Genomic DNA, 23,457 nt, shown 5'->3' with positions numbered 1-23,457 from the left:
ATTGTCTCCCGCCACTTGTAAAAGCAATCCTGCAGCTAATTAGCCACTATGATTGCTTTTACATGAAAGCCGATCGCCAGCTGAAAAAAAAACTATACCAGGATGATGCCTGCAGCTGTAGGCATCATCCTGGTATAACCATTCAAAGTCCAGTGATGTACCAGTACGTTGCTAGTCCTTGTTGGGTATACAGTAATACCTCGGATTACGAATTTAATTAGTTCTGCAGGACATTTCGTATGGCGAAGAATTCGTAAACCAAAATACTGTTTCCCATAGGAATGCGTTGAAAACCAATTAATCCGTTGAGGTCAGAAAAACAGTAAACGCTACTAAAATACCGCATGAGTTATTTTAGTAACTCATCCGTATGTTAGTAGTGACAACCATCTGTTAATGTTTCAGCTGTCAGCGGGGTTCCCCACTGACAGCTGAATGTAAAAGAATTGCTGCCAATTAAAAAAATTATTTTACACTCAGCTGTCAGTTTTTAAATGTAATTACCATTTTTTTTTCTTCACTATACAGTAGTTCAGAAATTCATCTGTCACTTCCCCCTCCAGCTAAAAGAAAGTTTCTTTTAGTTCATTTCCCCAAAAAGAAACAGTGTTTCCTTTCAGTTTCTTAAAAGATACAAAGTATCCTTTAGCTTCGGGGAAACTGCCAGCTAATGTTGTGAGCTATAGTGAAGAAAAAAAAAAAAAAACACAGCAATTGCATTTAAAAATCAGCACTGACATACTTCATATTGTGCAAAAAAATTTGTACAAAATTCATAAACCGAGGCATTATTTTCAATGGATTTTCATTCGCAAACCTAAAATTACATTGAGAGGCATTCGTAAACCGAGGTATTACTGTATATGCTATGTTCTCTTTTTTTTTGCATGCAGCCTGTGGACTGAATGAAAAAAGAGAAGAAATCTCTGCCAGAAAAAGTGTGTGGTATGCCCATCATTAGAATTAACTGCCCTGCATTCACCCACATCTAATGGTGGGCACACGGTGCCACGTGCCAGTTCCAAGATTGTACAAATGTCTAAATAGTGGCACACTTGAATAAAAATTGTTCACGTATACCGTATTTTTCGCTGCATAAGATGCACTTTTTTCCCCAAAAAATATGGGGGAAAATGTCTCTGCGTCTTATGGAGCGAATACTGACCAGTCCTCCACCTGTCACCGCCGACGTGTTAGTGCCAGCGGCTGTCACATCCCAGTGCAGCCTGTCCCCTCCCACTGCAGGCTGTCACCGAAGTTCACCTTGCCCTCTCTCAGCGGGCTGTCCCCGCAGCTCTTCATAGCAGGCAGTCCCCTCGCCGAACCCAGCCAGCTTGCTCTGCAGTCCGGTCCGCCCTGCAGGCGTGGCCTGTCCTCGGAGCTTGTCCCCGCTCCTGGCATGTCTATGTACTGAGCTCCCAGCTCTGCAGTCCGGTCTGCGGGTGTGGCCTGTCCTTACAGCGCCTCCCCTTTCCTGGCATGTGTCCATAGTGTGCTCCCTGCTCTACAGTCCGGTCCTATCTGCTGGTGTGGCCTGTCCTCGGAGCTCAGTGCACCCCCTGCCTTCTATAGCCTGCCTTCTGTAAGTTAAAATGACAGATGCTGGGAGTTGTAGTCCTTTTCCTTGGTGTATGGTGTCAGATCATTGGATATTCTGGGTGGAGGGGCCCTGTTGGGACTTTATATGATGTAGTATGTCCGCAGTCTCTGGTCATCCCCTGTACTGTGTCCGCAGTCTCTGGTCATCCCCTGTACTGTGTCCGCAGTCTCTGGTCATCCCCTGTACTGTGTCCGCTGTCTCTGGTCATCCCCTGTACTGTGTCCGCTGTCTCTGGTCATCCCCTGTACTGTGTCCGCAGTCTCTGGTCATCCCCTGTACTGTGTCCGCAGTCTCTGGTCATCCCCTGTACTGTGTCTGCAGTCTATTGGTTCAGAATATTTTTTTCCCAGTTTTCTGCCTCTAAAACCTAGGTGCGTCTTATGGTCAGGTGCGTCTTATGGAGCGAAAAATACGGTAAGTGGTACCCCATATGGAAAAAGGATGAGTCCCAAACTATCTTGCCACTACTCCCCACGTAGTCTGGGCATCTGGGGGGCTCCACGTGACTCTTTTCCCTCGTAAATCCGAAACTTTTAAGTATAGCCTGTTGCCCTTACATCTTGACCCCATATCTGGCATGCTTGCTGGGGAGAAATTGAATGCAAGGCAGCCAGAAAAATTAATGAGGGACTCATCAACGCAGATTTTTTGCTGGGTAGTATAGGCATCTGCAAATTTTTGGTTAAGGTGATTTGTGAGGGGCTGAATTTTGTGGAGCCGGTCAAATTCAGGGTCACCCCAAGGACAACAGAGTGTATTGTTGTTGAAACGCATAAAACACATTATACTCTCACATCTATGCCTGGCCATGGCAGCGGAGAACACGGACATATGATGAATCGGGTCTGTGGACCAATACAACCGCAATAATTTTTTTCTACTAATGCCCATGTTGAGGGTTAGGTCCAAAAAAATGTAAATTCGGAAACCGTAATGAGTTTACATGCGGCTGGTCTGGCAAGGTTTGAATTTGGGTTGGCGGCGATAAACTGTTGTGCATATGAATTGCTTTGATCCACAATCAATGCATACAGATCTTCCGTGAAAAACGGCTCCAAAAAATCAAGGGGAGTAGTTAAATTTGCTATTTCCACCTGAATTCCGGGTTGGGCAGTGAATGGGGGGAAGTACAGGTGCTGCAGAATTTGTGGGCTGCCAATTGGGATTTGCAAGCACATCCGGAAAGATATTAGGGGCTCTATGGGCCTATGTGCAAATTCTTGGTGGTTGCGGGACAATACTTGTGCTCGCCACCGCACCAGCTTGTACTGCACTTATGGGACTCACCAGCACTGCAGTATGACTTGGTGATGTGGCATTATTATTATACAGGATTTATATAGTGCCAACAGTTTGCTCAGCACTGTACAATATAATGGGATACAATACAGCAACAATACAGTTCAATACAAGAGGGTTAGGAGGGCCTGATACTGGGAGCTTACAATCTAAGAGGTATGTGAAAGACCAGGATGTACTAGACTGCTGGTGCTTGCCAGTTCACCAAAAGGTAGCGGATCACTAGTACAGGCACTCTGCTGCATATGAGAGTCATTAAAATTTACCGGCAAGTTCTAACAGAGATCAGGCCTGATTCTGCCAACACTGCGGTTTTTTGTGCAATGTATCAAGTGACAGTGACCTACCGACACTGCACTTGCTGGGGGAGAAGGGGGGAGTATTTCTGCTATAGGGCGGTCAGGAAGCGGTTATATAAGCGGTTTGTGTTATGGCGCGGTGTCATTTTAACTGACAATTGCGCGGTCATGCAACGCTGCACAAACATGAAATTTGCATCCTTTTTTTCCCCATGAATTGCGCTTTCTTTTGGTGGTATTTGATCACCTGTGCGTTTTTTTATTTTTTTGCGCTATAAAAAAAACTCGACAATTTTGAGAAAAAAAACGATATTTTGGCCTTTTTGCTATAAAACTTGTCCAGTAAAAAAATGTAAAAATCAAATTTAGTCATAAATTTCAGCCAAAATGTATTCTGCGACATGTCTTAGCTAAAGAAAAATCCCAATACATGTAAATTAATTGGTTTATGTGAAAGTTATAGCGTTTAGAAATGGAGGTATAGATACTGGATTTTTTTTTGTATACTAATAGCGGTGATCAGCGACTTATGGCAGCAATCAGTGACTTATGGCGGCAATCAGTGACTTATGGTGGGACTGCAGCAGACATTCTGACACTGGGGGGGAACTGACTTGGGGTCACCGACATCCCCAGCGACACCAATACAGTGATCAGTGCAAACAAAAAAAAAACTCTGACACCAATAATGGCACTTGGGAGGAAGGGGTTAACTTTTTTAGGCAAAGGGTTAACTGTGTGAGGGGAGTGTTTTACTAGTTGGCAGGGGATGTGTACTTCACTGTTGCACGCTGTCCTGGAAAGCTAAGCTCTGCTTTCCGGAACAGTGAGCTGGGAACTGACAGGGAGCAGAGCTGCACTGAAAACAATGCAGCTGTGCTCTGTGTTAGTGATTGCCTGCAATCGCAGGGACCCGCCGGGTAATCACTGGCCGGGACTCGGTGATTGACACCCACGGCCGCGATCAGTGCCACGGGCAGGGCGGTTGTGCGCACCCTCTAGCATGTAAACAAGGATCGCGTTTATATACGTGATCCTGCCTACAGGGGCTGCTTTGCCGCAGTATATATACTGTGGCCGGTCCCCTAGTGGTTAAGATACGTCATATCAAACATGGAGATAGTACACCGTCCAGCATTTGTCCAATCTATAATATGCACCTAGGTAGCATCCATGCATGCAATAATGTGAGTTATGAGATATACATGTGCTTCCATATTAATAAAAGGAAAGAAGCTCTTTCCCAGTCAAAAACTTTTCTTGATATACAGTTTACTGGAGGGGTTTCTGATTGGCTGACAAAACACTTTTGATATTACATGAAAAGACTTCACTTGCCATTATGTAAAGAACAGTTAAGGTCCCTATAGGGTTTACCAGGTAAATAAGTCATCCTTTCACCATTTCCCACGAATACCCCCTCGAGTCTAATTGGTGCCTTGACCCGGATTAAGTAATTAGACTCAATGGCAAGTGAAGTCCTTTCATGTAAGATCAAAAGTGTTTTTTCAGCCAATCAGAAACCCCACCAGTAAACTGCATATCAAGGAAAGTTTTTGACTGGGAAAGAGCTTCTTTCCTTTTATTAAAATGGAAGCTCAGGTATAGATCATAACTCACATTATTGCACGCATGGAAGCTACCTAGCTGCATATTATAGATTGGACATATGGTGGACGGTGTAGTATCTCCATGTTTGACATGAAATATCTTAAATGGGACTCTGAGGGCTGTTCATTGTAATATTTACAAATATTCAGCTGGACTTTTGTCATCTGTTACAAATATATTTTGGAGTGTTCTGGAGCTGAATAAAAAGGTGTCTGGATGAACCGAGTTGCTGCTGGAAAGTGAATTTCTTGGACAATGGATATAAGACAACAGATTGGTGCCGTGACCCGGATTAAGTAATCTTGTGTCATGTTTCACATGACTGTCATATGCCTTTAAGTGTTCTTTGTATTTTGTCTCTGCTCCTCCCTTTCCTTTGGTTTAGTTCTTGCTGTATAGATAGCCCACCCCTTTTCCCAGTAATGCATTTCACCTTATAGCCTCATGTCATGAAGCAGATCACATTATGATCTTTTGACCTATCCGATGTTCATTGTTGTAAGATTCTCTCAGTTTATGGAATAAACTTCACAAGATCTTCAAGGTGTCATCTGATAGTCACTGCCTGTGTTATTCAACTAAGATTGGAGTTATCGCGATCTCCTCACAACTGTAAGTTACAAAGATCACACTTTCAATGCTTAGATTGGAGAGACAGAACAGTAAAAAGATCAGTGAAATGTCTTCATAGAATCCTTGCTAGCTTTGGATACACAGTGAGATGTTATATGGACATTGGAAATAGCAGCTAACAGAGTGCAGCCATCTCTACACAAGCCTGTACATGTCTGCAAGTATATATCAGCATAACACTAAGTGTCAGAACAAATTATTGATGTGAATGTTTTACAACTGCAAGTTTATACACTGCATCTGTATGCATTAGCATATGGCTTGTCTGAAATCTTAGAAAGTGAAAGAAAACTTTTCTGCAACCATTGCCTAGGAAACCTGAGCTCACCCCCGCAGAATTGATACATTTCTCTGTAAACTTTCTATTAACCTGTCAGGGACCCCAGAACTGGCCGCGATCGCGCACGGGTTTGCACATGGGCGGTGTGCCCGGCCCCACTAGCGTGCGAGCATTGGGAACTGGGCACCCCTGATTGCAGCGGCGCATGTGCACTCGCGATCGCGTGCCTGGCACCAATCAGGGCGCAGGGCCGTATGGTCTTACCTGTATGCTGAGTTCCTGTATTGTAGATTGTCTTGTTGCCGACCCTGCCTGACCCTGATTTGCTGTCTGTCTCCTGTTCTGATCCCTGGCTTGTCTGACCATTCTCCTGCTTAACCCTGCACGTTCTGATCTCCTGTTACCGAACCCGGCTTGTGACTTGTTTATCCTTCTGCCTATTGCTTTTTTACCACTCTGCCTCCACCGTTACCGACCCGGCCTGCCCAACGCTGCTCTTGTTACCTCCTCACATCAGGCTCTCACCTGCTATACACCTCCAGTGGTGCTTCTACCGTAGCTGGGTGAACCCAGGGGCCGCGACCTGGTCTCGGCCTACTCCAAGTCCATCCCCACCATCCGGGGCCCTGGTGAACAAGCAGGTTGGGACTTAGATTCCGCGCCTTGGGGGATTCCGGTCTGTGGAACGCTAGAGGCTACCACCGGTAGGTACCTAACAGAACCATACGGCCATGACAGGGAAGAGATGTGCCAACATCTGGCGGCACTCACACGAGCCGTAAAAACACTGGAAGAAGGATACAAACACCTGGAAGGACAGGTTCAGAGCCTGGCCGCACCGGCGCCCACAACATCAGGCGCAGTGGGGGGGCCTCCTGCCACGGGGTCAGCAGGGCTTTCCACTGGAGCAACATTTTCCATCCCTCCGCCAGAACCAAGAGTACCAACCCCTGAGCGGTTCAATGGGGATCGAGGGAAGTTCAGGGCTTTCCAGAATTCCTGCCAGCTGTACTTTGACCTGCAACCCCGGACCTTCTCTTCTGAATCGGTGAAGGTGGGATTTATTATATCCCTGTTGCAGGGTGAACCCCAGGGATGGGCTCATCGCCTGATGGAGGCCCACCACCCACATTTGAACACTGTAGCCACCTTCTTTAAGGCAATGGTACCGCTTTACGACGACCCGCATCGAGCTGCCTCAGCTGAGGCAGCCTTCTATTCCCTACAACAGGGACGCCGGGCTGCGGAGGATTATGCTGCTGAGTTTAGGCGTTGGATTGGAGACACTCAATAGAACAACACAGCCTTACGCCATCAATTCCGGTTGGGATTGTCGGAACCGCTAAAGGACAAGTTAGCAAGAATAGGAGTCCCTGACTCCTTGGAAGGCCTAATTGACTGGGCCATCCAAATCGATAGCAGATTGCGGGAAAGGAGACAGGAGAGGTCCAGCCAGGGGCAAAGAACCTCATGGATGCTGCCAAGGGTAACAGTCATGCCAAGGGTCAGTGTCAGCAATCGGAGTCCAGAGCCGTCAGAGGGGGCTGAGCCCATGCAGCTCGGTCTGATGCGGTCTTCCCTTTCTACAGAGGAAGACAAAGGCGTCGAGCGAACAATCTGTGTCTGTACTGCGGAGCAGCGGGTCCTGAGAAATACAGTCAGTCCTCTTCCATTTCTTCTGCTATATCTACTGTGTGCACAGGCAACACCACTCACTTGGCTGTGCCTGTCTTTTCAGCTTCCCGGAAGAAGCATACAGGTGACGGCTATTATTGACTACGGGGCATGTAGCTGCTTTGTCGATCTCGGTTTTGCAGCCCAGCAACAGATACCGTTACTCGCCAAAGAGCATGGCCTGAATATTTTCTTGGCCGATGGGTCTCAAATGAAATCGGGGACGGTAGATCAGGAGACCCCTTCTATACACATCCCAGTGGCAGGGCATCATCAGGAGCTTCTCAGTTTGGACACTATTGCGTCCCCCCTATTTCCAGTTATTTTGGGGCTCCCATGGCTACGAGCTCACGACCCCCAAATTGACTGGAATGCCTGGTCAATTCAGTTTCCCTCACTGTACTGCCAGGAACATTGCTTACCTAGGTTGTCACTAGAAACACCGACCCTATTAGCTGTGAGCCTTGATGCCGAGTTGGCCCAAATTGTGCCTGTGGCCTATCATCAATTCCTTGATGTGTTTAGCCCACAGGGGGCAGAGATTCTTCCCCCGCATCGGGCATATGACTGTCCCATTGATCTGCTCCCGGGTTCTGAAATACCTTTGACATATTTTCCCACTGAGCTAGGGGCCCTGAAGGAATACATTGATGAGAGCCCTTTATCCGCCCTTCCACATCACCGGCCGGGGCAGGGATTTATTTTTGTTGAAAAAAAGGACCGATCCCTGAGACCTTGTGTCGACTATAGGGATTTCAATAAAATTACGGTCAAGAACCACTACCCCCTTCCTTTGGTGCCAGAGTTGTTTCAGAGGTTGAAGACCGCATCCATTTTTTCTAAGCTTGAGCTCGGGTGCCTATAACCTGGTGCGTATACGTGAGGGGGACGAGTGGAAAACAACTTTTCGCACTCGGTTTGGGCATTTTGAATGTCTAGTTATGCCCTTTGGGTTATGTAATGCGCCAGCCACCTTCCAGCACTTCGTCAATGGCATTTTTAAAGATTTTCTTGACATTTTTGTGATCGTCTACCTAGACGACATTTTGATATTTTCCTCGTCTCCGGAGGCATATCGGGGACATGTCAGGAGCGTGCTGGAACTACTCCATCAGCATGGGCTCTACGCTAAAGCCGAGAAATGCTGTTTTGAGCAATAAAGTATCTAATTTTTAGGTCTAATTATCTCCACCACGAGGAACGCTATGGACCCTCAGAAAATCTCGGCCATTTTGGAATGGCCTGCCCCCACAGATAAGAAGGGAGTTCAGAGGTTTATTGGTTTCGCCAATTTTTATAGAAAGTTTATAAAGAACTTTTCAGGCCTGGTAGCACCCATTACCCAGTTCATCAAGGTGGGAGTACGTTTCCAATGGACCCCAGCAGCACAGGCTGCTTTTGAGGCATTGAAGAAGCTGTTCACAACGGCTCCCATTCTGAGCCACCTTGATGCATCATTGCCATGTATACTAGAGGTAGACGCATCAGAAGTGGCTGTAGGAGCAGTGTTGTCACAGAGTAGGGGCCAAGGAGCTAATGCATCCGGTGGCTCTCTTTTCTAGGAAGCTCTCCCCTTCAGAAAAAAAACTATGATATCGGAGATTGGGAATTGGCCATTAAGGCAGCTCTGGAGGAATGGCGATATCTGTTAGAGGGAGCCCTACATCCCATTCTGGTCTATATCGACCATAAAAACCTTGAATACCTGAAGAGAGCTAAACGCCTCTGTCCACACCAGGCCAGATGGGCACTGTTCTTTGTGAGGTTTAGCCTCCATATTACCTACCGTCCTGGGTCTAAAAATACTAAGCCAGATGCTCTTTCCCGGATGTTTGAGGACCCCAGAGAGACGCCCCAACCGGATACTATTTTGCCAGCAGGTAGCTTCCTATTGCTCCAGTCTGAGCTGTTGTCCAAACTGCAGGCCGCCTCCACCCAGGTTCCTGATCTACCTGGGACCTCACTACAGAGCAAGGAAGGTCTTTTCTGGAGGGGGGAACAAATCCCGGTACCCAAGGAGGCCCAGTCCCTGGTTTTAGGCTATTGCCACGACCATCCACTGGCGGGTCACTTTGGGATACATAAAACTTTAGAATTGGCACGACGCACATTTTGGTGGCCAAATATGGCCAAAGATTGTGAAGCGTACGTGAGATCTTGCCCCAACTGCAACCAGAATAAACCCACCAGAGACAGGGCTTGGGGCCTGTTGAGACCTTTGCCAATACCTGACCGACCCTGGAGTATGATCTCCTTAGACTTTATTGTAGAATTGCCACCCTCGCAAGATCACACCGTGATCTTTGTAGTGGTAGATCACCTTTCTAAAATGGCCCACTTCCTTCCACTAGCAAGGACACCATCTGCTTCCGAAACGGCCCAAGTTTTCATTAGAGAGATTGTGAGGCTTCACGGAGTGCCAACAAATATTGTCTCGGACTGGGGAGTGCAATTTACGTCCAAATTCTGGAAGGCGCTATGTGAGGGGTTGGAGATCAACTTATCTTTTTCTTCTGCATACCACCCACAGATTAACGGGCAGACAGAGCAAACTAATCAGACGCTCAAGCAGTATCTGAGATGTTATATATCATTCCTACAGGATGACTGGCTGACACTTCTACCAATGGCAGAATTTGCATATAATAATGCAAATCATTCCGCCACCAACCAATCCCTATTCTTCGCCTACTATGGGTTCCACCCTACCTTCCTGCCAGACCTGGTTCCAGAAAACTCAGTCCCTGCAGCCCAGGACACCTTAAAATTCTTTACTACCAATAACAAGTTATTACAGGAAACAATGGCTAGAGCCCAGGAAGATAGTAAAAAGTTCTGTGACAGGAGGAGAAAGGGGGAATTGATCATACACCCCGGGGATCAGGTTTGGTTGTCAACAGCCAACCTAAAACTGACATGTCCATCAAGGAAATTGGCACCCAAATTTGTGGGACCCTTCCAAGTAGAACGTAAGGTTACTGAAGTGGCATTTAAACTGGCTCTCCCAGAATCCCTCAAGATATATCCGGTTTTCCACGTGTCGTTGCTAAATCCTGCAGTTCGAGACCCCTTTTTAGACCACAGATCTAGACCTCCAGAGGCCATAGATATTAACGGGGAGGAAGAATTCGAGGTAGAGGCAATTTTGGATTGCAGGAAAAGGGGTGGTCAAGTACAATACCTGATCAAGTGGAAAGGCTATGGGCCAGAGGAGAATTCTTGGGAACCTGCTCAGAATGTCCATGCTCCCAGATTGATGCAGGAATTCCTTCGTAACCAGCCTCAAAGGAGGAATCGGGTGGGCATCCGGAGGCTGCCCGTAAGGGGGGGGGCAATGTCAGGGACCCCAGAGCTGGCCGCGATCGCGCACGGGTTTACGCATGCACGGTGTGCCCAGCCGCACTAGCGTGCGAGCATTGGGAACTGGGCACCCGGGATTGCAGCGGCGCATTCGCTATCGCGGATGCGCGCCTGGCACCGATCAGGTCGCCCTATTTAAAACAGGTCAGGGCTGTGTCTAGTTGCCGTATGGTCTTACCTGTATCCTGAGTTCCTGTATTGTAGATTGTCTTGTTGCTGACCCTGCCTGACCCTGATTTGCTGTCTGTCTCCTGTTCTGATCCCTGGCTTGTCTGACCATTTTCCTGCTTAACCCTGCACGTTCTGATCTCCTGTTACCGAACCCGGCTTGTGACTTGTTTATCCTGCTGCCTACTGATTTTGTACCACTCTGCCTCCACTGTTACCGACCCGGCCTGCCCGACGCTGCTCTTGTTACCTCCTCACATCAGGCTCTCACCTGCTATACACCTCCAGTGGTGCTTCTACCACAGCTGGGTGAACCCAGGGGCCACGACCTGGTCTCGGCCTGCTCCAAGTCCATCCCCACCATCAGGGACCCTGGTGAACAAGCAGGTTGGGACTTAGATTCCGCGCCTTGGGAGATTCCGGTCTGTGGAACGCTAGAGGCTACCACCGGTAGGTACCTAACATAACCCCTCTCCTTGGTAACATGATTTTTCAGGAAAGTAATATACAGTCTGGGGAAACTAATACACAACCACAAACAGGACTTCTTCCAGATCAGGATTTAAACCCTGAATCAGATAAAAGAGAAAAACACTTAACAAAACCAACCTGGAAGGTGCAAGAGAATCTTAATGCTGACAAGGAAGAACTGCTGTCTAATATTAATGACTTCTGGTCTAATACTGTTAAATGCATGTCTGCTCTCTCCCTACTATCTCATGAGCCAATACAACTAGAGGGCGATATCCAGCAATTGAATATTGCTTATGAGAATTATCAAAGATTGTATGTTAAATATATTGCACTCTTAAAGCGGTACAACACTCAAAGGACATTGGCAGAATTAACGAGTTTGGAGGAGTTCAATCTTGAAAGAGACAATTTAGTGGTGCGAACAAAGACAAAGGCAGAAGTGAGAATAACACAGCTCCATGAATCCAGATCTTATCGCACTGCGTCTACTAGACGCTCCTCAAGATCTTCCAAATCCCTACAATCAATATCTTCTACACTGAGTCAACAAATAATAAAAGCCCGTGCTGATACTGAAGATTCTAAAATTCAGGCAGCTTTCGCCCAAAAGAAAGCAGAAATGGTGGCTCAGGCCGCACATAAGAAAGCAGAAATGGAGGCTCAGGCCACAGTAATGGAGGTTCAGGCTGCACATTAGAAAGCAGAGAAAGAAGCTGAAGCCACATGCCAAAAGGCAGAAATTGAAGTTTTGGAAAAACAATGAGCATGCCACAGCCATGGCAAGGTTAAGACTCTTAGAACAAGCCGCTAGTGAAAACGAAAGACAACAGTTCCAGACACTCGGTTGTATCTGATGTCTCAGATCCTTCACACACCTCTCCAGAACGTCAACTCTCTGTCACAGCAGCCAAAGTACTCAAAGTCTCTTCTCTACACCTACTGTACCTCAAGGGGATTTGCCCTTATATCCTCCAATACATCAGAATGCAGCATCTCAGCTAGCCACAGGCACTGGTATGTCTTAATAGACCGTTCACCTTACTTTGGCACCAACAGAGTACCTCCTAGCAAATGCACTACTCTACAAACCAACATGCCAATGGACTTTAAGCCAGCTCCGGCATTGAATGCCTTAGCAGCAACATATGTTCCCAAGTCACTTCACGCAAGTCAACTAACTGTCACAAACAACTCTGTTCCACCTGCAGTTATGCACCCAAAATCTGAAAACACAGACATGTCACAGTTTGCTAAATGCATGCTCCACAGAGAGTTTAAGACAGGCCTCACTAAGTTTGATAAGCTTGAAAATTAGAGGCTGGAAATCCACTTTTAAGGCCACAATGAGTGACATTGACATCAATGCCACAGAGGAATTAGATCTGCTCATCAGATGGCTTGGTCCCCAGTCTACTGAACGCATCAAGAGGCTCAAAGCAGTTCATATTGACAATCCTGCAGCAGGCCTTAATATTGCTTGGGGCAGACTTTAACATACCTTTGGCAGCCCAGAGGCCATTGAAGAAGTTTTATTCAAAGGTTGTAAAGCTTCCCAGGGATTTCTGCAAGCGACAATCTAAAGTTTCAAGAACTCAGTGATGTTCTATTAGAGCTTCAACTCGCTAAGGCTGACATCAACTTACCTGGTCTCAATTACCTTGACACCTCTCACGGCATCAAATCTATTTTTCTCAAGCTACCATATGGAATTCAAGAAAGATGGGCAGCGCTTGGATCAAAGTATAAGGAAGAGCACAGGGTTGCTTTTCCTCCTATTTTCTACTTCTGCGAGTTCATAAAAAGAGTTGCAGACACTAAGAATGACCCAAGTTTCTCATATGGGGACTGTAACCTTCTCTGTACACTCTCTCCAAGACCTACAAACACACGTATGTCGCACAGAGACCATAGAGGTCCAGTGTTAGTGAAAAGGACAAATGTTTTACCTGCGCCTGCTACAGTTCTTAAAAAGACTGATCAAAACAAGAAAATTGGCAATGTCCAATACATAATAAACCACATCCACTTAAGAAATGTATCGGCTTCAGAAAGAAAACCCTACAAGAACGTAAGGAACTTTTGAAGAAATTTGGGGTTTGCTACAAATGCTGTGCCTCCACAAATCACTTTGCAAAGGACTGTAAAGCGATCGTCAAATGTATAGAGTGTGACAGTGATGACCATGTGCAAGCTCTTCATCAATATTAGCACAACTCTACTACACTCACAAAAAACTTCCTGAGGCAAGGTGGGGAGAGCCCAGATCAAGCAACACCTACCACCCCAGTGTTCTCTACATGTACAAAGGTCTGTGGAGAAGGATTCTGCGACAAATCCTGTACAAAGATATGCTTGGTACTTGCATACCCCAAAGGTCAACCTGAAAAGGCCATAAGACTATACTATTCTGGATGATCGGAGTAAAAGATCTCTTGCAAGATATCAGTTTTTTGAACTGTTAAACATGACTGGAGATGCTCTGCTTTATACTCTAAGCACTTGTTCTGGCACTACAGAATTCTTAGGTAGGAGAGCCAGTGGACTTGTAGTTACTCCTCTGAATGACAATGTGGAAATATCTTTGCCCACTATCACTGAGTGCAACCAGATTCCAAGCATCAAAGAGGAGATCCCTACTCCTGAAGCTGCTTTTCACCATTCTCACTTAAAGCACATAGCCAACCAAATACCAGCCCTCGATGAAAGTGCCGATATCCTGTTACTCGGTCGAGACATTCTAAGGGTACACAAAGTTCGTCATCAAATCAACGGTCCACACAATGCACCATATGCTCAGCGTCTGGATCTAGGATGGGTCACCATAGGCAATGTCTGCCTAGACAAGGACAGGAGGTCCTACTCCGTCTCTTTCTTTAAAACACGTCCTGTCAAATTGGCAAACAACTTGTTCTGCACAACAACCACATAAATATATATTGTGAAAGAAAGACTGAAAAAGGTGCGCAATGGCACATCATACAAGACAATAAGAAAGCTCTTAATTTCTGGGATGACATCGGCAACACAGTGTTTAAGGTAACCACTAAAGACAATGAGTTGGCAGCCACCATAGAAGACAAAGAATTCTTGAAAACCATGAGAAAAGAGTTCTACCAAGATGATTCCAACAGTTGAGTAGCACCTCTACCATTTTGTACCCCAAGAAAGGCTACCAAACAACAGGGTACACGCAGAATCACGGTTTGTTTCTTTAAATTGCAGTTTGAACCATAAGCCTGAGATGAAAAAGCACTTTGTAGACTTTATGCAGAAGGTGTTTGAGAGAGATCATGCTGAGTGTGCACCTCCTCTTACGGAAGGAGAAGAATGTTGGTACCTACCGTGCTTTGGTGTCTACCATCCTTGCAAGCCTGATCAGATTAGGATGGTCTTTGACTCAAGTGCTCGTCGTGAAGATGTCTCCCTCAATAACAATCTTCTCACTGGGCCTAATCTGAACAACAATCTCATAGGAGTTTTACTTTGCTTCAGACAAGAGCCAGTTGCTGTTATGGCTGACATTCAGCAGATGTTCCACTGTTTCATTGTCCGTGAAGACTACAGAAACGTCCTCAGGTTCTGATGGTACCGCAGTAATGATGTCAGTGATGAAGTCAGACTATCAAATAAAGGTTCATGTTTTCGGTTACAGTCCTTCTCCTGCAGTAGCAATTTATAGACTGAGGTAAACCGCTCAAGAGGGTGAGAGAGAATTTGGATCTGATGCAAGACAGTTCCTCGAAAAGGAATTTCTATGTAGACGACGGATTCAAATTTCTGCCCAATGAAGAAGAAGCTATTGACCTTCTTACTAGAACCCAGAACATGCCACTGCAAACCTCAGACTTCACAAAATCATCTCTAACAGTGACAAGGTCATGATAGCCTTTCCTTCTGATGACCATGCTGTCAGTGTGAAGAAATTCCCAACTAGGATCTGACCTTTGTTACACAACGCAGTCTTGGATTACTTTGGAAAGACACATTCACATTTCAAGCAGCAGCCTGTGACAAGCCCTTCACAAAGAGGAGTATTGTCTACAGTAAACAGCATTTATGATCCCTTAGGTTTCATTACACCTCTCACCATTCAGGGGAAGATACTGCTGAGACAACTTACTTAAGTTTTTTTTTCTACCCGATTATGTTACTGACATGTTGCCAATTAGCCTGGTTTGTTGCAAAATATTCTTCCAGCTCATCCTTGTTATTTCCACTTTGACAGCTGTTTGTTGCCCTGTTCCAACTTTTTTGAGACTGCCATCAATTTCAAAATAACTTTTTTTTTTTCCTCCTTAAAATGGTCCATTTTCTCACTTTAACCACCTCCCGCCCGCCATATAGTAATATGACGGACACAAGGTGGTCCTCTCGTTCTGGGAGGACGTCCTATGACGTCCTCCCATTCTCACTGTGCATGTGCGGCTCCTGGAGCGCGGCGATCGGTGGTGCGCTGTGTCCCTCGGCTCGGCCATGTGATCAGCTGTGTCCAATCACAGCTGATCACATGTAAACAGGGAAATGCCGTTTATCGGCATTTCTCTCCCCACGAGCTGTCACGCTGACAGCTCGTTAGGAGAAGAGAGCCGGTAATCGGCATTCCTCGGAGGGGACATGTACACAGATCATCAGAGCACTGATGATCTGTGTAGCCCCAGCAGCACCACCTGTCAGTGTCCATCAGTGCCAGCTCTCAGTGCTCATCCATGCCACCTGCCAGTGCCCATCAGTGCTACATTTCAGTGCCCATCAGTGCCACATCAATGCCACATATCAGTGCCCATCTGAGTTGCCTTTCAGTGTCGCCCATCAGTGCCACCTATCAGTGCTGCCAGTCAGTGCCACCTAACAGTGCCACTCAGTGCCTCCTAACAGTGCCATATATGAGTGCCACGTAACAGTGCCCATCAGTGATACCTGCCAATGCCCATCAGTGGCCCCTACCAGTGCCTCCTCATCAGTGCCCATCAGTGCAGCCTCATTAGCGCACATCAGTGAAGGAGAAAAATCACTTATTTACAACATTTTATAACAAAAACCAAGAAAAAACGTTATTTTTTTTTTCAAAATATTCTGTGTTTTTTTTGTTTGTTTAAGAAAAAATAAAAAACCCAGAGGTGATTAAATACCACCAAAATAAAGCTCTATCTGTCACAAAAAAAATGTTCGGAATGTAATTAAGAAATGGCAGTCATCAGGAACAGTGGAAGTTAAAGCAAGATCTGGAAGACCAAGAAAAATATCAGACAGAACAGCTCGCAGGATTGTGAGAAAAACAATTCAAAACCCACGTTTGACTGCACGATCCCTCCAGAAAGATCTGGCAGACACTGGAGTTGTGGTACACTATTCCACTATAAAGAAATACTTGTACAAATATGGTCTTCATGGAAGAAGCATCAGAAGAAAACCTCTTCTACGTCCTCACCACAAAAATCATCGTTTGAACTTTGCAAATGAACATATAGACAAGCCTGATGCATTTTGGAAACAAGTTCTGTGGACCGATGAGGTTAAAATTGAACTTTTTGGCCGGAATGAGCAAAGGTACGTTTGGAGAAGAAGGGGCACAGAATTTAATGAAAAGAACCTCTGTCCAACTGTTAAGCATGGGGTTGGATCAATCATGCTTTGAGGTTGTGTTGCAGCCAGTGGCACAGGGAACATCTCACGAGTAGAAGGAAAAATGGATTCAATAAAATTTCAGCAAATTTTGGATGGTAACTTGATGCCATCTGTGAAAAAGCTGAAGTTAAAGAGAGGATGGCTTCTACAAATGGATAATGATCCTAAACACACCTCAAAATCCACGGGGGATTACATCAAGAGGCGTAAACTGAAGGTTTTGCCATGGCCTTCACAATCTCCTGACCTCAACATAATTGAAAATCTATGGATAGACCTTAAAAGAGCAGTGCGTGACAGACAGCCCAGAAATCTCAAAGAACTGGAAGACTTTTGTAAGGAAGAATGGGCAAAGATACCTCAAACAAGAATTGAAAGACTCTTGGCTGGCTACAAAAAGCGTTTACAAGCTGTGATACTTGCCAAAGGGGGCAGTACAAGATATTAACTCTGCAGGGTGCCCAAACTTTTGCAGACGCCATTTTTTTGTTTTCTGTTATTTTGAAAGTGTAACTGATGGAAATAAAATCTAACTTTTGTTGACATATTATAAAAATGTCTAATCTGTAATTTGATGCCTTTTGGAGATTTTTCCATCTTTCCTTGGCTTCTTTATGCACATTAATACAAATTTTTAGCTGGGGTGCCCAAACTTTCGATCCCCACTGTATTGGTGTCACTGGGGATGTCAGTGACACCAAGTCAGCCCCCCCGTGTCAGAATTTCCGCCGCAGTCCCTCTAAAAGTCGCTGATCGCCACCATTACTAGTAGAAAAAAAAAATTCCAGTATCTATACTGCCAGTTTGTAAACGCTATAACTGTCATGTAAACCTATTAATTTACATGTATTAGGATTTTTTTTTTTTTTTTAGCAAAGACGTCACAGAATTTTGGCATAAATTTATGACGAAATTAGATTTTTTTCCTTTTTTTTACTGGACAGGTTTAACAGCAATGTCCAAAATGTCAATTCACAAAATTGTCGGTATTTTTTTATAGCGCAAAAAATAAAAATGCACAGGTGATCACATACCACCGAAAAAAAGCTCAATTAGCGGGAAAAAAGGACGTAAATTTCATTTGGGTGCAGCATTGCATGACCGCACAATTGTCAGTTAAAATAGCCCAGCACCCTAATGCAAAAAATTGCCTGGTCAGGAAGGGGGGTAAATCCTCAGGAGGGTAAGTGGTTAAACAGCTTTTTTGGAATTAGGGTTGTACCTGAATACTCATCCTGAGTTACATAATGGGAGTTATCGGGAGGGGTTATACTGCGCTGTCCTTACATCTTTGTTCTGTCAGTATTCAATCTCCTGCATGCAGCAGCATTATCCCTATGTGCCAGAACAGTCATCCTGTCTAGGTAATATGGCGTAAGAGGTGTAACCGAAAAGTAATATTACTAGGACCTGTAGGAATATTTGAGGCTGCGGAACCTGGACTGGACCTAGTATGCAAGTCCTTAAGTAAAGTCTTTAAGCTGTAGACTTGTTCTGTACTGACTCCAGCACAGGTGACTCCAGCATAGGTATGCAGCACCTCTGGGAGACTGAAGACATGTCTATAATGGCAAACACAGCAAAGTGTGCAGACTAAGTGTAGTGGATATTGGAAAATTTGTTATAATAGAAAATTGGCAACACACAACAAAATGGTTAAAAATGCTTATCAGTTATGAGTGACAATCTCAGCTGAACAGGACACCAGGATGCTGTCAGGTAAGGCACACAAGGTCTAGTAGATGTATCCCCTGTAGTAGCTGAGAACCAACACCAGAGGACTTCAATCTAAGAGCAGCTTTTCAAGAAGTACAGATGAAAGTCGAAAAATTTGAATATCGTGCAAAAGTTCATTTATTTCAGTAATGAAACTTAAAAGGTGAAACTAATATATGAGATAGACTCATTACATGCAAAGCAAGATAGTTCAAGCCGTGATTTGTCATAATTGTGATGATTATGGCTTACAGCTCATGAAAACCCCAAATCCACAATCTCAGAAAATTAGAATATTGTGAAAAGGTGCAATATTCTAGGCTCAAAGTGTCCCACTCTAATCAGCTAATTAAGCCATAACACCTGCAAAGGGTTCTTGAGCCTTTAAATGGTCTCTCAGTCTGGTTCAGTAGGAATCACAATCATGGGAAAGACTGCTGACCTGACAGTTGTGCAGAAAACCATCATTGACACCCTCCATAAGGAGGGAAAGCCTCAAAAGGTAATTGCAAAAGAAGTTGGATGTTCCCAAAGTGCTGTATCAAAGCACATTAATAGAAAGTTATGTGGAAGGGAAAAGTGTGGAAGAAAAAGGTGCACAAGCAGCAGGGATGACCGCAGCCTGGAGAGGATTGTCGGGAAAAGGTAATTCAAAAGTGTTGGGGACTTTCACATGGAGTGGACTGAGGCTGGAGTCAGTGCATAAAGAGCCACCACACACAGACGGATCCTGGACATGGGCTTCAAATGTCCTATTCCTCTTGTCAAGTCACTCCTGAACAACAAACAACATCAGAAACGTCTTACCTGGACTAAAGAAAAACAGATCTGGTCTGTTGCTCAGTGGTCCAAAGTCCTATTTTCTGATGAGATCAACTTTTGCATGTTATTTGGAAACCAAGGACCCAGAGTATGGAGAAAAAATGGAGAGGCACACACTGCAAGATGCTTGAAGTCCAGTGTGAAGTTTCCACAGCCTGTGTTGATTTGGGGAGCCATGTCATCTGCTGGTGTTGGTCCACTGTGCTTCATTAAGTCCATGGTCAACGCAGCCGTCTACCAGGAGATTTTGGAGCACTTCATGCTTCCTTCCGCAGACGAGCTTTATGGGGATGCTGACTTCATTTTCCAGCAGGACTTGGCACCTGCCCACACTGCCAAAAGCACCAAAACCTGGTTCAATGACCGTGGGATTACTGTGCTTGATTGGCCAGCAAACTCGCCTGACCTGAACCCCATAGAGAATCTATGCGGCATTGTGAAGAGAAAGATGAGAGGCATGAGACCAAATAATGCAGAATAGCTGAAGGCCACTATTGAAGCATCCTGGTCTTCCATAACACCTCAGAAGTGCCACAGGCTGATAGCTTCCATGCCATGCCGCATTGAGGCAGTAATTGCTGCAAAAGGGGCCCAAACCAAGTACTGAGTACATATGCATGCTTATACTTTTCAGAGGTCCGATAATGTTCTATGTACAATCCTTGTTTTATTGATTGCATGTAATATTCTAATTTTCTGAGATTGTGGATTTGGGGTTTTCATGAGCTGTAAGCCATAATCATCACAATTATGACAAATCACGGCTTGAACTTTCTTGCTTTGTATGTAATGAGTCTATCTCATATATTAGTTTCACCTTTTAAGTTGCATTACTTAAATAAATGAACTTTTGCACGATATTTTAATTTTTCAAGTTTAACCTGTATACAAGGCACACAATTGGCAACTCATTCAAAAAGCATGAAAGGAGAATGTAGTAGGTATGAGTAATGGTCACTGGTCTGTTGGTAGCTGTAGTGACCAGAATTTTGAGCAACACCACTGCTGCCTGGGTTGTATGTGGTATCCAAGGTAACCAGAAGTTTGAGGCACAGGAAGCAGGATACTGTACATCGTGGAATGCAGACAGACCGGAAGTGATGATACAGGATTCTGAAGGGGCATGGCTAAGCATTTCAATGCCTCTGCGTTTTTTTTTTCAACTCAGTGTTTTTCAGGATTTTGGGCGCTACAGCTACCAATGGGCCAGTAACCTATGTCAATTGTTGTCTGCCTTGTACATTTACTGTTATGCTGTACATAGATTGGTGTCCCTGGTGTTTTGTTCTTAGCTACTACAGGTGATACATCTATGAGACCTTTTGTGCCTTAGATGGTAGCATCCTGGTGTCCTGTCCACCAAAGATTGCAACTCATGACTTATAAGCATTTTTTAACCTCTTTTATGTGAGTTGTCAATTGTCCATTTTCAAAATTCACTTAGTCTGCACACTCTGCCGTGTTTATACTGTGTACCATAACCTACTCTGTGAAAAGAATTTTATGTGTTCCATTAGTAATTGCCTTTATCAATAAATATATTCTTGTTTTGTTTTCATTTTTTTTGTAGTTACTGCTAGAAACTCAAAAACTGTAACATGTATTTTTCTAGGTATAATTATTGTCGTGAAGATGAAGAAATCTACAAAGATCTTTTTGATATTGCCAATGACTTAATACCTAATTTATTGAAAGAGGAAGCTGTATCCAACAATCAGGTAAATGGCTGTTTGTTTACTAAAGCTATGTTTATTAGGAGCACCAAGTCTAGCCTCTTAGGTTTTTTTTTTTTTTCTTTAGGCTGGTTCTGCTCTTCAGGATCCATCTTGTTTTGCAAACCTTCTGCGTTTTTATGATGGAATCTGTAAGTGGGAGGAAGACAGCCCAACACCTGTACTGCATGTGGGCTGGGCAACTTTCCTTGTGCAGTCACTTGGTAGATTTGATGCACAGGTAAGTAGAAATAAAAAATTAAAGCATGTTTTATCTAGCATAACTGGCTACATTGTTAATACGTTTTACAACTGACAGGAATCTGTGACATTCAGCCTATTGTGGCAGTACTGATCTTGGAAAAGGCAACACAAAAATCACTTCCAAATTAAGTGTCTATATCATACTAGGAATAATACCTCCTAATAATAAAAACAAATACAGTATATTTAGGTAACTTTTTTTGCTGGTACTTTTTTAATAAAATGCCAAATGTTATGCATTATTTCAAGTGATTGTAAACACTTTTTTTTTTTAAATAGCAAACAGGCTTAAACTCACCTGCTCTGATCCTCCTCCTCTTGGCTCCCCACTGGTGCTCCTGGCTTTTTCTCTTCTTGGTGTGCCACAATAGGATGCTGTTTTCTATTGTGACACACCTGTGGCTCGCTCCCAAGCAGCGCTACCTGTGTCTTTAGACACTAACAGCATAGCTGAGCCCTGTGACTGACAGCAGCCAAGCCTATGACAGGCACAGTACTGGATCGAGTGAGGGCTCAGCTAAGTATAAGTGCATTGAGGGGGCATACTGCTACCTAAACATTTTTTACTTTAATGCAAGGAATTAATGATGATCATAGATGTTTAGGCTTCAGAACCACTTTAGAAGTCATTAACAGTTTGGGCTTAGGTGATAAATGCTCTAAAAAACTTCAACAAGGTTTCTAGAGTGTATCCCTTAGAGCGGATTCACACATGTGTGGTGAGGATTGAAGTTCGGGTTTCATAGCTAATTGACATAGTAGTTGTTCAGCGGTTCATGTCAGGTTTACATCAGGTTCAGGACAGGATTAGGTCAGGATTTTATCCTGTTCACACATGTGCGGTTTAGAAACAGTTCCCATAGAAGTCAATAGCCTGCAAACTGCACCTGAACCAGACTGCACTACTCCAAAATCATACAAGACTTTTTCAAACCACACTGAATCCACACCATCAGTACACCGGACATACACTATATTGCCAAAAGTATTGGGACGCCTGCCTTTCCATGCACATGAACTTTAATGGCATCCCAGTCTTAGTCCGTATAGTTCAATATTGAGTTGGCCCACCCTTTGCAGCTATAACAGCTTCAACTCTCCTTGGAAGGCTGTCCACAAGGTTTAGGAGTGTGTCTGTGGGAATGTTTGACCATTCTTCCAGAAGCGCATTTGTGAGGTCAGGAACTGATGTCAGATGAGAAGGCCTGGCTTGCAGTCTCCGCTCTAATTCATCACAAAGGTGTTCTGTCGGGTTGCGATCAGGACTTTGTGCAGGCCAGTCAAGTTCCTCCACCCCAAACTCACTCAACTATATCTTTATGGACCTTGCTTTGTGCACTGGTGCGCAGTCATGTTGGAAAAGGAAGGGGCCATCCCCAAACTGTTCCCACAAAGTTAGGAGCATGAAATTGTCCAAAATGTCTTGAAATGCTTACATCTTAAGAGTTCCCTTCACTGGAATTAAGGGGCCAAGCACAATCCCTGAATAACATCCCCACACCATAGCCCCTTCTCCACCAAACTTTACACTAGGCACAATGCAGTCAGGCAAGTACCGTTCTCCTGGCAACCGCCAAACCCAGACACGTCCATTGGATTGCCAGACAGAGAAGTGTGATTCATCACTCAAACTCCATTGCTCTAGAGTCCAGTAGTGCCATGTTTTACACCTATGCATCCAATGCTTTGCATTGCTCTTGGTGATGTAAGGCTTAGATGCAGCTGCTCAGCCATGGAAACCCATTCCATGAAGCTCCCTACGCACTGTTGTGCTAATCTGAAGGTCATACAAAGTTTGGAGGTCTTTAGCTATTGCCTCTGCAGACAGATGGCAACCTCTGTGCACTGTGCTCTTTAGCATGCGCTGACCCTTTTGTTGTTATTTTACGTGGCCTATCACTTTGTGGCTGAATTTCTGTT

General features: G+C 44.7%; 1 protein-coding gene across 2 annotated transcripts in view; it reads left to right on the top strand.

Annotated features, from left to right (window-relative positions):
* The window catches only part of MEN1 (menin 1), a 373,352-nt gene that overhangs the window by 303,080 nt on the left and 46,815 nt on the right, over window positions 1–23,457 (top strand). For both annotated transcript variants that reach the window (XM_089681659.1, XM_089681660.1), the window contains exons 8-9: window positions 21,174–21,279; window positions 21,362–21,514. In XM_089681659.1, the coding sequence (XP_089537785.1) occupies window positions 21,174–21,279; window positions 21,362–21,514 (259 nt within the window). The remainder of the gene's footprint in view (window positions 1–21,173; window positions 21,280–21,361; window positions 21,515–23,457) is intronic.

This window comes from Staurois parvus, unplaced genomic scaffold, assembly GCF_062004578.1.
Source record: "Staurois parvus isolate SC_StPar_1 unplaced genomic scaffold, SC_StPar_1.0 ptg000275l, whole genome shotgun sequence".
In the NCBI taxonomy this organism is placed as follows: Eukaryota; Metazoa; Chordata; class Amphibia; order Anura; family Ranidae; genus Staurois; species Staurois parvus.
The sequence above is the reverse complement of the archived record's forward strand: the minus strand, read 5'-3'. Positions and strand labels throughout refer to the sequence as shown.